This window comes from Crotalus tigris, unplaced genomic scaffold (genome assembly GCF_016545835.1).
Source record: "Crotalus tigris isolate CLP2741 ecotype Arizona unplaced genomic scaffold, ASM1654583v1 scf7180000023617.9722795, whole genome shotgun sequence".
Taxonomy (NCBI): Eukaryota; Metazoa; Chordata; class Lepidosauria; order Squamata; family Viperidae; genus Crotalus; species Crotalus tigris.
The window spans coordinates 4,895,531-4,911,421 of record NW_024100081.1 but is presented as its reverse complement, the minus strand read 5'-3'; the positions used below and the strand labels follow the sequence as shown (position 1 = coordinate 4,911,421).

At 38.2% G+C, this 15,891-nt stretch overlaps 1 protein-coding gene across 2 annotated transcripts in view; it reads right to left on the bottom strand.

Moving 5' to 3' along the window:
- Positions 1-15,891, bottom strand: part of FAF1 (Fas associated factor 1) — a 190,910-nt gene that overhangs the window by 160,394 nt on the left and 14,625 nt on the right. For both annotated transcript variants that reach the window (XM_039320032.1, XM_039320031.1), the window contains exons 2-3: positions 10,946-11,014; positions 1,939-1,985 (exon numbers count right to left, since the gene is read on the bottom strand). In XM_039320032.1, the coding sequence (XP_039175966.1) occupies positions 1,939-1,985; positions 10,946-11,014 (116 nt within the window). The remainder of the gene's footprint in view (positions 1-1,938; positions 1,986-10,945; positions 11,015-15,891) is intronic.

The window sequence follows — 15,891 nt, the reverse complement described above, 5'->3', positions numbered from 1 at the left end:
CAAACAAAAAAATAGAACACTGTGATTCTTTTTTACACAAAACCCCCTTTTCTTTCTTGCTAATCAGAAAGAACAAAGGGTAATTCTCAACTCCAAAGCCATGGGCAGTTTCAGAGTTAAGATGAACAATGGGCGCGCTTGTGTTTAGGTGTATACATTTCCATGCAAAAATATATTGGCCCCAATTCAGAGATTTTTCTGTGCTGGAGTGGGAAGCAAGAAGACTACTGCTTGTAAAGACCTTTCCGGCCAGATGGTCAATGCAGTTAGCTTTCAAAACTAAGCAAAAGAGAAAAGGGATCAGTCCTCATATTCCCAAACCACAGTGATCCCTCTGTTTTTGGTTCTGTCCGAGTTTGCACGTGTCCTTGTATATCTGCAATTTAGGAACGCAACACAAGCCGCCTGACTTCGCAAGCACAATTCTCTTTCCCCACGCAGCACTCTTTTGCACCCGTCACAGGGACAATATTTTCCCAGTTTACATATTCTCCCAACGAAACCAGGACAATTTTTGTTGTTATTGTTTTAGTGAATGTCAGCAGTTTTTAGAGAGAGAAAAACACAATCAGTTAGTGCTAAAGTAGTGAGAGGCTTGATGGCTAAAGTAGTAGAAATGGGGAAATTTAGGACATTTTCAACAATTTCCTTTCTTTCACTGAGTCCCAATAAACATTTATCTATTGCTATACGCTACGATAGTTGAGACCAAACAATCTCATAATGTCCAAAATTGCTTCTTCATGCTCAGATTGCCAGCTATAGTTTCTTACAAAGTATCATACTGAATGCTAATCTTTAGGAGAAACCTTCTGAGGTACGTGTATATAGCAAAATTAAAAAGTCTAAAAATCCAGGTATGCATAGATTTTGATGGACTGAATTTTATTTTTATCATTTTGAGATGCATTACCGGACAGCAAAATTAGTCTTATTTTAAAAGCAACTAAACATAATGGAATTTATTTTCTGAAAGAATTCTGAGCTATTATATTTGTTAATTCCATCAAGAGATAACCAATCTCTGTTCAGATCAATTCTAAAATGCTGAAAGATTTAATGCAGACTAGTATATAATGTCAATTAGTTGGTTTTCAGTACCACATGTTGCAAATCAACAAAGACAGAAATTAGGAAACAAAACATTAAACAGAATATGCAAGAATAAAGTGGATACACTTAAAACAGTTTTAAGAAAATAATGCTATATGTCAATAATTGACTTTTTTAGAGATACGCTTTTATGGCAAACAGGAGGCATTTCAAGAGCAATAATATAAATCCCCTTTCTGAAGAAAAGGTGAGAGATTTCAATCTCAGAGAAGTCTGATTTCACAATTCCCTCTTAGCCAAGATATTACCTCTGAAGTGTCAAAAAGCAGAAATAACAATAAGGAATTCAGTGGAAGAGACTCTGGATCCCCAAATTTCACAGTCCACAGGCTTTCATTTTGGGGGGAACTTTACACTAATCTTGCCCCTGATATAAATAATGCCTTTTCTTAGAGAAAGAAGATTGGATTGCTGTGTAAGCCATTACTGATTACAATTAAAGGGGACAATTGAACATTAAGTGAAGAAGAGAGCTATATTTCTTAGTCTATCACTAAGAACATTTGTCTTCTTATTAACCTAACTGGTTTCAATCTTGATTATGGGAAATGTGTTCATTAATTATTACAGGATAATAATTTCACTGGAAGATGTAAGAGCTTATTTCTACAGAGTATCTGAACTACAAGCAGGTGAAGGAATTTGCAAAACTAATTGAAACTTAAGCATTGACAAATTAATTTAGATATTAATCTATTTTTTGTATTGCTTAAATAAAAGCTTCATATTTAGATGATTAAAATGTATTTTAAAGCAGAAAACAAGCAGTGCAAGTACGTTATTTCATAATGCTTCTAGGATAATGAGTATAAAAACATCACTTACCTTTCTAAAATGCCATTTTCCTGTGGTATAACTCCATTGATGGCCGCCTGGAAAGGAAGCATACAGCATTTAATTTTCTAGACAACAATAACTGTATAGTTTTGTGACAACAATATGGATGTGGTTTGTCACTGCATGCTGGAAATTTTTCCAATCTCTCAGTGTAGTCTACAACTCTGGTTTTCCTAGGAAAGATACCACCAACTGTTAATCAATCTGATCAAGGTAGTGGAACATCACCTGCTGAGATATGGAAGTATCCCTAAAGACACCAGGAGTGAAGTTAAAATGGCCAAATTGGAGATGAGAAAGCTGGTCTTAAAAGAAACTCTTTTAGAGAAAGAGTTTAGAGAACTCTTTAGAGAAAGGAACTCTTCAAATATATTGTCTGCCAACTGTGCAAATTATCTGAAACAAGCTCTTCACAAAGTTTACTAGTCCAAGCAAAATACCCTCTAATTTTACTAATAAGAAAATTAATAAACACTAATATGAATCACCCTTATTCAAACAACAAAGTCCCTATTGTACAATATAATTACAATATAATACATGAAAAGAAGTGTGACATCATGGTCAGAGTGCAAGATTAAATAGGGAACTCCAAATAAAACTCTCTACTAAAACTCATTAATTGATTGGGTGAAAGACTGTTTAGATATATTTTATAGAGGCACTTTAGAGAAGTGGATAGAAAGGAAGGAAGATTTAAATAAGAAAAGTTATGCCAATTCATTACTATTTGCCCCATCTAAAGATTTTTTTCCAAGTAGGTGAAATTAAATCTATTGCCTCTAAAACAGGGCTTTTCAACCAGTGGTACGGGTACCACCTGTGGTACATTGGCACCTGGAGGTGGTACGTGACCATCCTAGAAAAGTGGTAGCGGGGGAGAGGAATGAGCTGAACCGATGGCAGCACCACACAAGCCTGAGCGAGAGATGGCTGGAGCTGCAGGGCTGTCAGGGCTCAGCGGAAGCACCAGGATCAGTGCCGCTTTCCAGCTGATCGGCACTTCTTCGGGGCTGTCAGGGCTCAGTGGAAGCACCAGGATCAGCGCCAGGCTCCAGCTGGAGCTCAGTGCTGATCCTGGCGCTTCTGCTGAGCCCAGAAAAGGACCGATCAGCTGGAATGTTGCAGCATCTCCAAGGTCTTGTGGTTTACATTCAGATGCTTGGCAACTGATTCATATTTATGATGGTCACAGTGTCCCAGGGTCATGTGAAGTGATCAAAACCTGCTGCAACCACCCAGCAGATGGGGGGAATAAAAACCAAATACCCCCACCCCACCCCCACTACCAATCCTCAACAGAAATGCTCACAACAATGAAAACCTCGGACAGGAGGAAGAGCGCCGCCGGGCAGGCAGGCAGTTGTCTTGCTCGGCTGTGGCTTGGGGGGCACTTTTTTCAGTGCCATTGTAACTTCTAAGAGTCACTAAGCGAACTGTTGTAAGTCGAGGACTACCTGTACTTTATCACTTTTTTCCTTTTTTTTTTTTTTGGTCATCAAGTTTTTGACACCTTGCTAGGCGACTGGTGGTACTTGGATACTGCCATATCCTAAAAGTGGTACAGTGAGTGAAAAGGTTGAAAAGCCCTGCTCTAAAAGGTTAAAAACTTAGGTGATTATTTGAGTCCTGATCCAGGTAATCTATGGGCCCCAGTCTTTTTTTAGAATGACATCCTTCCAATATCCTGTTATCAAAACCCAGCAGCAAATTGTTGAATTAATGGCAGGTTTTACCATAAATTTCTAACAGAAATTGAATAAAAATCCAAGCCATAAACTGAGCACTGCCCTTTGAGGGATGCTTCCAAAGTGTCTTTCCAAATGTTTTCCAGAAACCAATTGCTAATTTAAAAACTGAAAACAGATGTGCAAGAAGTTATGGACTTACTTTTTTTCCTCTGAAGTCTCTGATATTATTCCCACCCATCCCTTTTTTAAAATAGCAATAATATAACTTTGTTTCTAATACATATATTTAGGCGAAGAAAGCATGGACACCATTATTCCAAAATAATATTTTCTGATGTCTCTAAAGAATCAATAGAGAAGACTGTTTAAAGCTAAAATTAGGAGAATCCCATTTCAAAAACCTGTCATATCAAGAGATTCACTAAGGTTAGCCTTAGACACACCCCTGTAATTCAGTCTCATAACAATATAACACTAGTCTTCTGTACTCTAAAGCAGGGGTGTCAAACTCAATTCCATTGAGGGCCGCATCAGCATTGCGGTTGCCCTCAGGGGGCCGGGTGGGTGTGGATGGAGTGGGTGTGGCCTACTGGGTGGGTGTGGCCAGCTCTACATCATTCGCGTCAAGGGTGCCTGTGGGGGCCTGAGCAGGAGTGGGACAGATCTGAAGGTCTCTGGCAGAAGGAGGTGGGACCAGGGCAAGTGCCAAGGCATGGTCCACTGGAGGACCCTCACTGTTCCTTTCAGGCCATGCAGGGGGAGGGACTTATGGAGCTAAGACAGAATGCGTTTCAGCATAGATGGCCACCACTAATTGTACATTGGCTCCCAGCTGGCCTGGGCCAGGGCCAAGGCAAAGGGAGCCATTCCCTCACTGTTTCCAGGATGGCTTCGCGGGCCACATGAAACCACTTCGTGGGCCGCATTCAGCCCCCAGGCCTTGTGTTTGACATCTCTGCTCTAAAGTAAGAAGGCTTACTGAAAAGAAAAATATGAACTATTCTGAACTCCCAGGAGTCTTTCTGTATTACTATTTCTAATATCTGGACTCACTATGGGTATTCTGAAAATCCAAAGATAACTGATTTCATTGTTTCCTTCCATGTTTTTTTTATACATATTTACTGACATAAGGATAGATCCAATACAATGCTATTCTTCCTATCTGCTCACTTTCTAAAATATACATTTAGAAAGAACTTTAGTGCTTTCTGGTTTACTATTAACTTTCCTAGAGCAGAGCTTAATATTTAACTGCCATTAAATATGGTTTTAAAAAAGAGATAATTATGCAAAGCACATGAAATAGCAATACAATTATTGCATGCATACAACAAAATGTGGGACACAGAAGCATTCTTAAGATGTGTTAAATTCAGCTGTAAACAGTGGTGGGATTCAGCCAGTTTACACCACTTTGGCAGAACCGGTAGCTCTTTTTTTGTTGCCCAAGCCCAGAATTGACTTCCGGAAGCGGCATCCACAGACAGAACCGGTTGTTCACATATCTGAATCCCACCACTGGCTGTAAAACATAAGATTCTTTTTTGCTCTTAGACATTTAAGACAGATTTTTTGACTACCAAACAGGAATATTTAATCTTTTCAAATGGCTCCATTAGGCAATTAAAGATAGGCTGTTAATTCCTCCCTTTTTGGCCATGGCATTTCATTTCTACAAATAGCCTAATGGCAGAGATGGATGAGGATTGTGGGGCTTGTTACCCAACACATTTAGAAATATCAAGTTTGAAAAGTCTACATTAATAGATCAGAATTTCAGACTGTAATTAAATCCAGTTTATATCACATACATCAGTATTTTGTTTCTTTTTTGGAGGGTCTCTAATACTTCAATTGGCTATTTGCATATCAGCACATATGTATGTACTGCAAAAAGATTTATACAATGTGTAGCCGGTCTTTTCATACACTGAAGTTGATGAGGAACATTTTGAATTGCAAACATCATATATTGAAATATATAATTGTTTATAATGGGTTAAATTCAGACTCAGTCATCTACACAGCAAAATAACGCCTCTTAAATCATTTGGAACTGGTTATCACTAAAGTAAATTCTAGTTGGCTTAGTCAGATATGAGTAAATCGTATCTATTTAACTAAACGAGTGTCTGATTTGACATCTCAAAGAATATATTTACTACATGCCATACCCCCATATATTTTGTAGAAGGCAAGACACAGATTTATACAAGTAGTGAACCTTAAAATAGGAACTGAAACATTAATATATTAATTACAAAACAATATGTCCTTAATTGCTTCCTATTTATCCATTCAGATGTGCAATCGTATTTCATCATTCGCTGTTTTTAAAAATTCTAATGATTCTTGGGAATTAATATTTATTTGCATTTCCTAACATATGAGGAAAAGCAATTTTCCCCCTCAAAATTCCCAGGAGCCTAGAGCAACAAAGTGGAGTCTACAACATATTTATTATCTCTGATATCTCAGTTTTCCTGAGATCAAATCTTAAAACATCATTCTTGCTAATAAGAAGTCACATTCCCCATAAAAAAATTACCCTAATGGCATTGGTCTTACTCATAATGAAAGCAAGTTAAAGCTATTTTGAGAATGCACTCATCTGCATATTTTTCTTTCTAATAAAAATCTTATAAGATTCTAAAAACATTTAACTTTCCCAAATCCCATGCATCCCAACAGGGTTTTTCTAAACCATCTGCTTCTAATAGAAAAGGGCTAAGGATAGAACAGAAGACGCATTGGTTTAGTTATTTACAAATTTCATGAACAGAAGGGACTACTGGTTGATCAGGTTGAGACTATTGGTAAAATAGTTTAGATCAGAGGTCCCCAACCCCCGGTCCATGGCCCAATACCTGTCTGTGGCATGCCAGCAACTGGTCCGCACAAACAAGCAAAGCCCCATCCACGAGATGCAGGCAGCACACAAAACCACGCACTCTCTGGCCCATGGAAAAACCTCTCTCCACGGAACCGGTCCCTGATGCCCAGAAGGTTGGTGACCTCTGGTTTAGAGCTTCTAATCAAGGCAATAGGAACAGCAACACATCCAATCTCTTCCTCAGAAGCAGCCCAGTAGATAGAATGTGGTTAAGAGGAGACCATTCTGAGAATTACTATCACCATTCTGAAAGTTACCACCACAACAAAAAAAAAAAAAGGAAGGAAGGAAGAGGGAATTCAAGCAGCATGTGTTATTCTGAAGATATTAAATGTACTACCAAATGTTGCTGCAAAATCCAACTAATGCTAAGGTAGGCAATGTGCACTTCCATTTATACTATCCTATAATAATTTATTTCATGGTTTTATTAAGATTTCAGAAGGGAGGGGAAATTATTGAAACTTCAGTACATCACTGAAAGCAAAAGGACTTTTTTTATGCTAAATCTTATCAGTGGGCATTTGGAGGTAAAAAAAAATACAACTATAGTGCTGCAGGTGATTTTTTTTAGTTTTGATTTTTTTTTTTTTTAGTTTAAACAAATTTCCCATATTCCAAAAGCCCAAAGTATCCATCAGCTTTAAAAACAGTGAAATTTTGTACTCTTTGCATATTTAGTTTACTTTTTGCTTTGGGGCAACATTTTAATTCAGTTTTACATTTACTCTTTTAACTGTTTAAAGCAATTTAATTATAGTTTGCAAAAATATATAAAATGCTTCCTCCCTTAGGTTTAAATTTGCTATCCTGAAAATATGAATTTGTGATAAGAAATGCTTAACGAGAGGAGGGGGGATGTTAGTCAGAGTGCCAAGCGCTTCTGTACTCTCAGGTGCTGCCTTTTGTGTGGACTAAGAATACAAAGAACTCTCTATTACAAGAAATAGAGTAGCTTCTTCATAAAAAGAAATTGACATTTATTAGCCTTGCCGCTCACTTGATGACTCTGCATTTCTTGTTGGCAGCTGCGCAAGGATAATAGAAGTAGAAAGAGTTCATTACTGCAGTAATGAAATTTCAACTACTGTTTAGATAAGGTTGCATATGGTGCTTACATTAGTTTCATAACTTGTCACCAAGCCTTACCAAAGGCTTACTTCTGTATTGATACTGTGCACTGCTGGATTTTATATCTACAAATTCATGCATATTAAACATAATATTTAATAGCAAATTGAGAATAGGTTAGGTTACAAAAATTCTACAAGCACCTCACTTTTTATTATAATATTCCTATTTATTCTTTTTTTTTTTGGCAAGCAACTGCAGATGTAAAAAATAAAACCCAAGCTAAAATTGTCTTTATAAAATAAGCCAGATGAACAGCATTCTTAAGCATTTAGCCTACCCCTCTCACCCAAATGCACAGCCACCATTTCTTTGGTGCCTCAATATTTTTTCAGTTTTAGTGTCTCAGTACTTCTTAATTAACTGTAGTGTACCTGAATGGAAAGACATTGATATGCTTATTTTTTTGGCATGAAAGGGGGGGGGGGTTTCCAATCGGTGCATAGTATTGTTATAAACAGATTTTTAATTCAACTTTCCTTGTATGTCAATTAAGAGCATAGAAACTGTATAGTAAAACAATCCTGGAAACTAAATTTTATGAATATGCTTTCTGAATTTTCCAAGAGGAAAATAATAAAATTCTATAATTATCTCCAAAGCCGTTGTTAAAATATCTATACAAAGTAAGTCGAGTTAAAAGCTATAAACTATTTCGTAAAGGAAAAATATGAGATGGTCTATACTTTACATAAAAATCTGTAGTGTAAGTATTTTAAGAACTTCAAAACCTATGTTACTTAGAAAGTTATTTAATATTCTCCAGAAAAACACACGCTGAGGTACCTAGTTTGTCACTTTTCGTTTCTTTTAACTACAATGACCATATGTGCTTTATTTCCAACTTTATTTTTCTTGGTTTTGCTTTTGAATTTTCTAAATTTTCTAAAACAAAATTATAAATATAAACAATTAATTTTGTTATCCTTACAAACTTTTTTCAGATTTGCCCCCTTTTTCATGTTTGCCCTTTGTTTTACCCAAGAAGATGTGGTCATTGTACTTGTAATAGATGCACAGTAACACACCAATATAGAATAAATTTTAGGAAAATTACTTCTTGATCAAAAAAGAACTGATTCTGGAATTAAAACTCTGGGCACATCTGAGTTTTCTAATTCTTCAAGATAAACAGCTAGTAATTAGTAGATGTATTATTAAAATTTGGAACTGAATTCTATAGAAAATGTCTAGAGTTTGGCTCTTAAGAACTATAAGTAAATTTGAAGGGTTGTTTCAACATCTTCCTACCCAAACATTCTGATGCAGGGAGGCCCGAAGTTGTATTTGGTGAGCTTGCACAACACATACATAAATCTATGATTATTCGAACTGTAAAAATGAAAACTCCAGAGGGCATATTTTTTGAAGATAGTGAAATGCCATATCCTCTCTTTCATGATCTGCATGTGGAGTGCTACAGCTGTAAGCACTAGTAACTACAGAAGACTGTTCTTTTGTTGTATTTTATGGTGAGCCATTGTACTGAAGAACAAAAAACTCTTATCTCTTTCAGTAGCTGCTTTCCTTAATACAGGCTGTATCCTTTTAAAAAATGAAGACGTGTGGTATATTGGATATTTAAAAGATGTCTATAATTGATTGACTGGTTGATTATATTCCATCAAATGGATTTTGACTCTTAGTGACCGAAGGTATCTGTAGTTATGTTATAATAGCATGTTTCTATGAATACAGAAGAAAATCTCCTAATCCAAGGATTAGGTATCTGAATTTAACATATGTTCATCTTCTTGGCCCACCTCAATGTATTTTCTAGCTATCAAAATCAGAACAAGACAATCCCAATAATGCTTTTTTTTAAAGTCCTGCACTGCTGAAGCTTAGTAAAAAAAAAAAAAAGTAATAAAAATGGCAGCACTTTTTTTTACATTAAGGATTATTAATATTTTAACTCTTAATATGTAAAACCGTAAGACAATTCTTCCTTATCTTTTGGATATAAGATATAAACCTGTATTATCCAAAGCATTTCTCTCCAAAACAAATCAACTCAGAAAATTGCCGTTTCCTCAGTGTGTCACATTATACCATTTTCTTCTGCACACAAAGACAACTAGATTTCCAATAAATTTCCAGCTTTTCAGTGTATCTCTGAACATCTGACCTCCTAATGCAGATCAGTTGACACTAAATTCTTTCCTATCATTGTACAATATGAAACATTATACCCATTCTGTTTCTTATTTAACCTTTCTTTGACTCTGAAAATGCATTATCTTTATTGGCACAAGTATGTAGATTTGAGGATTTTTGGCAGGACATTTTGGCAAAGATTTGTTGAAAATTGAAGTACAGTTACAAATAGATGCTAACACATGCTTACTCTCCCTATCAGACTCTAGATATTTCTTACGAGATATGGTTTCACTTCTCTAAACTCATGCATTTGCCAAATATGTCATACTTTACTGTGTATCTGAAGAATCTGATCTTAATAAAAATCTGCCTGTTCTTAAAAATCCAGGAAATTTATATTTAGTATGGATCCCTGAAAGGAATCCAAATGAGACTTGACTAGAGATACATGTCATCAGTAGGTAGCGATAAGATTGCAATAAAAAAAAAACCCTGCCCTTGGGGATGTTAGTATTTTTTTTCACTATAACATACCTCATCTCTCCATTAATTTGGAAAGAAAAGTTGTATCCTCCTGAAGCATACTCTTGTATACTGTTACCATTACTTCACTTCCAATACACACCCTCAAAAAAACATGAAAGCGCAGAGACATATGATACTTGATCAAAGGTAAGAAAATACAACTGATGCTTTGTCACCATGAACACCCAGTAAAATCAGAAAGCAGTAATGATGTCCAAAACTAAATGGAATCCTTACAAAGATGTAAAAGGAGAAACTTCCATCCGTGCCCCAAGACACTGAAAAAGGACAAAGCTACATCATGAGTAACATCAGTCCAAATCAAATGCAATGGGAAAGCATTGCAATCAGTTGAGCCAATAAGAAAACTTTGGTTACTGCTCTTTGCAATGTCAAATTACATTTTTCCCCCAAAAGTGAAAGGCCTATTGTTCCTTGTAGTATGTACTCTGAACATGTATTTCTCTTCCTCTTAGTCTAACACTTTAACCACAACATCACATCTTTCATGGCTTGCAAATGGGGTGGTAGATTTGACACAGCACTACATTAAGTTTGTATATCCTATGAACACTCATTCTTCCAGCTAGAATTCCAGCAATATTCCCTCTGATTTTAAGCATCAAACATATAAAGTAAAATAAATACTTACCACTAAATCCCAGTTATTTTGTTCAAGTAAGGTGATAGCCTCATCAATATTTTCTATTCCAGTACATGCCTAAAATAATAAAGAATGACAATGTTTCAGCTGAAAAAGTCTGCCAAAAATAATAATTTGTTTAAAATCCTACAGATTAAAAACTGCATTCAGCAAGGTCACTTGATATCTAGACATCTTAAGACACAAACATAGATTAAATATAGGAGTTAGATTCTGTTGTATGAGTTCAGAAAATGTAGACATTGCTACAGAATGATTATCAAACTTGAAGTTCATCTTATTAATCCAATGGCTAGCTTTAATAGATTACAGTAGTATAGCTATACAATAGTACAGTAGTATATAACCCTATTTGCAAAAGATTTAATAATAGGCAAGAAATACTCTTACCATTCCCATTTTATTATGAGCAAAAGATCTCTATCCCATCATATTCAGCAAGTTCCTTAAGCAGTGGTTGCCAAATATATATTCAGTTAAGAGGTATGACCCATCAGAGCTTATTCCATAATCATAGGTAAACCATTATGAAGTATCTTTCTTGAAGTAGGATACATACATATTCTTTAATAATCAGTGAAAAGAGAATATAACTTTATAACTGAGTATTAACTTTATATGCAAGAGGTCCTAGATTCAGCTGTTGATATATCCAAGTAAAAGGACCACCATGTTTTTAACTATTTTCATATCTATCTTCTCACACACAGAGGGTTCAAGGAAAAGTATAAAAACAATGAAAGAGGAAATAAAAATTATCACAAATAGGAAAGCCATCTTCCCAGATATTTGTACGATGTACAATACAGAAAATTGCATATTGCTCTTATTCCATTTCAAAGTAATTATAAAAGAAAATGCATCCTTGCATTATTCTGCAAACAGGTAGCCTTTGACTGATGACCACATCTGGGACCTAAATTTCTATTACTAAACAAAACAGTTGTTAAGTAAGTCACACCTGATTTTTAGGACCTTTTCGTCACAGTTGTTAAGCAAATTATTGTTAAGTGAATCACAAGGTCATTAAGCCAATCTGGCTTCCCCCATTGACTTTATTTGTTGGAAGCTGCAGGGAAGGTTGCAAATGGCAATCACATGGCCCTGGGATGCTTGCAACCATCCTAAATACAAATGCTAGTTACCAAATGCCCAAATTTTGAGGCTACAACAGTCTAAGTGCGAGAACCAGTTGTATGTCACTTTTGAATGGTCATTAAATGAATAGCTGTAAGTCAAGAACTATCCATATGTGTATTTTCAATTTGCATATAACAAAAGCAGGATTTAGTAATCATTGGGGCTGAAGCAGATTTGAATAGGAAACTTTTTTATTATCCGCAGTGGTCCTAAGGAAACTCTTCACTTTAAAATGGCCTTAACATTTTTAGGAAAAATTTCATTAACTTGTAAAAATAATATCTGCGTAGTAAGGGCGAAGGCACATATACCACTGCGTTGTTACATATTTCACTCCTTCCAACAGAACGGAATGAGAGTTGATTTGTGCTTTTTTCTTTCAGAGAGAGAGAGAGAGAGAGAGAGAGAGAGAGAGAGAGAGAGAGAGATTTCTCCTTTTGTTATTGGTATTGTTTTGCTGAATCAAACTTCTTCCACCGATAGGAAATTTTCTGTTTGCAATTCATGAAGGCAAAAAGCAAAAATTAAAACCAGATTTCATATTATATTTCCTATCCAGTAACCCCAGTTTTTCTTGGATCTTTCTTTTTTTCATATGCAAAACACACTTTCTCCTTGATCCACATATAAAAACAGACTTATGTTCAAATGCCTGAAGCTCAATAAAAAATCCAGGTGGCAAACAGCTACAGTTTTGCTTCTACATACTATCCCAGCTTTTGGAACACTCTACACCATCAAAATCTAAGCGAGCAAGCAAGCAAGTTTATATTAATCCTTATGTATTCAGAGTGCATCGGTAATGTATGTTATATATACTTCTTAATGGCAGAACATAAAATCATAGGGCTGGAAGGGTCCCCTCAGGGGTCTTCTAGTCCAACCCTTTGCTCAAGGCAGGGGACCTTATATCATCGGCTGTCCACTCTATTTTTGAAAACCTCCAGTAATGGAGCAAATTATTCCACTGATTAATTGTTCTGTCAGAAAATGTCTCCGTACTTCTAGATTGGATCTCTCTTTAACAAGCTTCCACACATTACTTCTTGTCCTGCCCTCTGGTGTTTTGGAGAATAAATCAACCACCTTTTCTCTGTCACAGCCCCACAAATACAGAAAAAGAGTTATCATGTTCCCCCTAATTCTACTCTTTCATAGGCTAGACATATTTAGCTCCCTCAACCATTCATCTTCCACAAACCCCTGAAAAGGTTTCTCTAGCCTGCCTGGACCCAAAAGGGCCTGCGTCACCTGAAACAGGACAGCAATAGACAGAAAAGTATTAATATTTCACCACCCTTATCACCCTGAAGTAAGGCCTTAATCACAATTCTTACCTGTGTCAAATTTGTCCCCCCCTCAAAACACCAGCAATGCTCTAAACATCTCTTGTTACTTCAATTCTCTTAGCTCTTTTGTAAATGACAGGGAGTGACAGATCACGAGAAGGGAAAGGATGCATAGACACAATCCCATCCAAAGCTGCCCGGCCTTCTTATTCCAAGTGATGACCAAGACTTCAGATGGACCATACAGCAGACCAGCAGAAAAGATCTCCAGTTCCTGTGGAAATCCATCCAATTCCATTACTCACCAAAGGAAGACCAATCTAGCTAAGCCTCCTTCAGTGGTTAGTAGTACTATGAAATCCAATGGTTATAAGAGTGTGATATAACCATGACAAGGGGAGCACCAAAATCTCCCCCAGATTGAGATCACATAGTGACTTTTCCAACAGAAACACCAGATTCAGTGTATGATTATTGTTCCTTATCAGCCTCTAGATGACATGGACCGGCTTGTGGCCATCATTATGGCCTGAGCTGAGCCACTCCTGAGCTGCTTCAGACCCAGAGAAGGGGCGTTGTCTTACCTGAACGCCTTTTTTCAGCATGATGATGTAGAATCCACCGGATGGGTTATTTCAGCCTTCCTGCCCAGATAGACTAGGTCAGAACTTTGACCCAGTTTTGACGAGGCGAAGCATCACTGATGAAGTCCGGCGCACTGGCTCCAATTATCAAGACACCTGCCTAGACTGCCTCAAGGGAGGGTGTGGATTCTACATCATCATGCTGAGAAAAGGCATTCAGGTAAGGCAACGCCCCTTCTCCAGCATGATGAATGTAGAATCCACCGGATGGGACATACCAAAGACGCCCATGTCCCTACGGGGGGGGGAAGTCTAGGCTTGTGTCCCCTGTGAAGAAACAACCTGTTGTAGGACCTGTCTGCCAAACGCAGCGTCCCCCGCTGCAAACCTATCAATCCTGTAATGCCTGACAAACACAGAAGGGGAGGACCACGTCGCTGCCCTGCAAATTTCCTCAACTGAAGCCTCCGTGTGCCAAGCAGCAGAAGCAGCAGCGCTGCGAGTAGAATGAGCTGTAATGTGTGCAGGAACTGGAAGAGACTGAGACAGATAGGCCCTAGCGATGCATGCCCTTATCCACTTACCAATGGTCAAAGAAGAAACCTTCTGACCCATGGCAGACACAAACAATGCCTCCAACTTCCTAAAAGCCGAGGTCCGCTTGATATAGTGACGCAGAGCCCTACGTACATGCAATTTGTGCCACTGTCGTTCCCGACTATGAGAAGGATTTGGACAAAAATCAGGAAGAACTAGCTCTTGGGACCTATGAAACAAGGAATTAACCTTCGGAATGAAGGAAGGATCCAATCTGAGGACCACTCTGTCCTCGAAGAAGGTACAAAGATCACTTCTGACTGAAAGTGCAGTTAATTCCGATATTCTTCTAATCGATGTTATGGCTATAAGGAATGCCACCTTCAAAGACAGGAAATGAAGAGAACAAGAACCTAGAGGCTCAAACAGAGGAGAGATCAGAGCCTGCAATACCTTGGGTAGGTCCCACGACGGGTAGCGATGGACCGCGGGCGGTCTAGAGCTAACCGCCCCCTTAAGGCACTAACTGCTGGATGTTGCGACAGAGAGACCGAGTTGTCACAGGTAAGGACCGTTGACAGGGCCGCAACCTGTCTGCGGATGGTACTGGGTAATAAACCCTTGTTCATACCTTCCAGCAGATAATCCAGAATATTGGGGATTGTGACCATGAGAGGTTTGAGATTTTGTTTATTGCACCACGTGCAGAAGTTCCTCCACGTGGCATCATAAATCCTATTGGTCGAGGGGCACCTAGAGGCTTGAATCATCAAGATCACCCCGGACAAATAGGATTGCCTGGTTAAACTTTCCCGCTCAAGTGCCACGCGGCTAATGGAGCCACAATGGGTCTGGATGTTGAAGGTTCCCTTGGCTGAGAGCCACCCGGTCCAGGGGAATCTTCCACAGTGGCGAGAGCGAAAGATCCACAAGGTCGGCAAACCACGGGCGCCTTGGCCAATGTGGAGCAATCAAGATTATCTCCGCCCTTTCTTGAATGAATTTGCGGATGGCTGCCTGTAACAACGGAAGGGGGGAAAGGCGTACAGCAGGTCTCCTGGCCACTGGTACCGGAGGGCATCTGTTCCCTCCGCTCCCCGTGTCGGGAACCTGAAGAACAACCTGGGAAGTTGAGTGTTCGATGGTGAGGCAAAGAGATCCAGATGCGGATGACCGAACCTTATAGAGATCTCCTGAACAGTGCCGGGTCCAGTCGCCACTCTGAGTGGTCCACTGTGACCCTGCTTAGGGAATCTGCCTGTCGATTCACCTCACTCGAGATGTGTTCTGCTCTGATGGACCCCAGATTGGTCTCTGCCCACAGACCTAGGTCCAGGGCCTCCTGCATGAATGACCAGGACCGGGTCCCTCCCTGCTTGTTGAT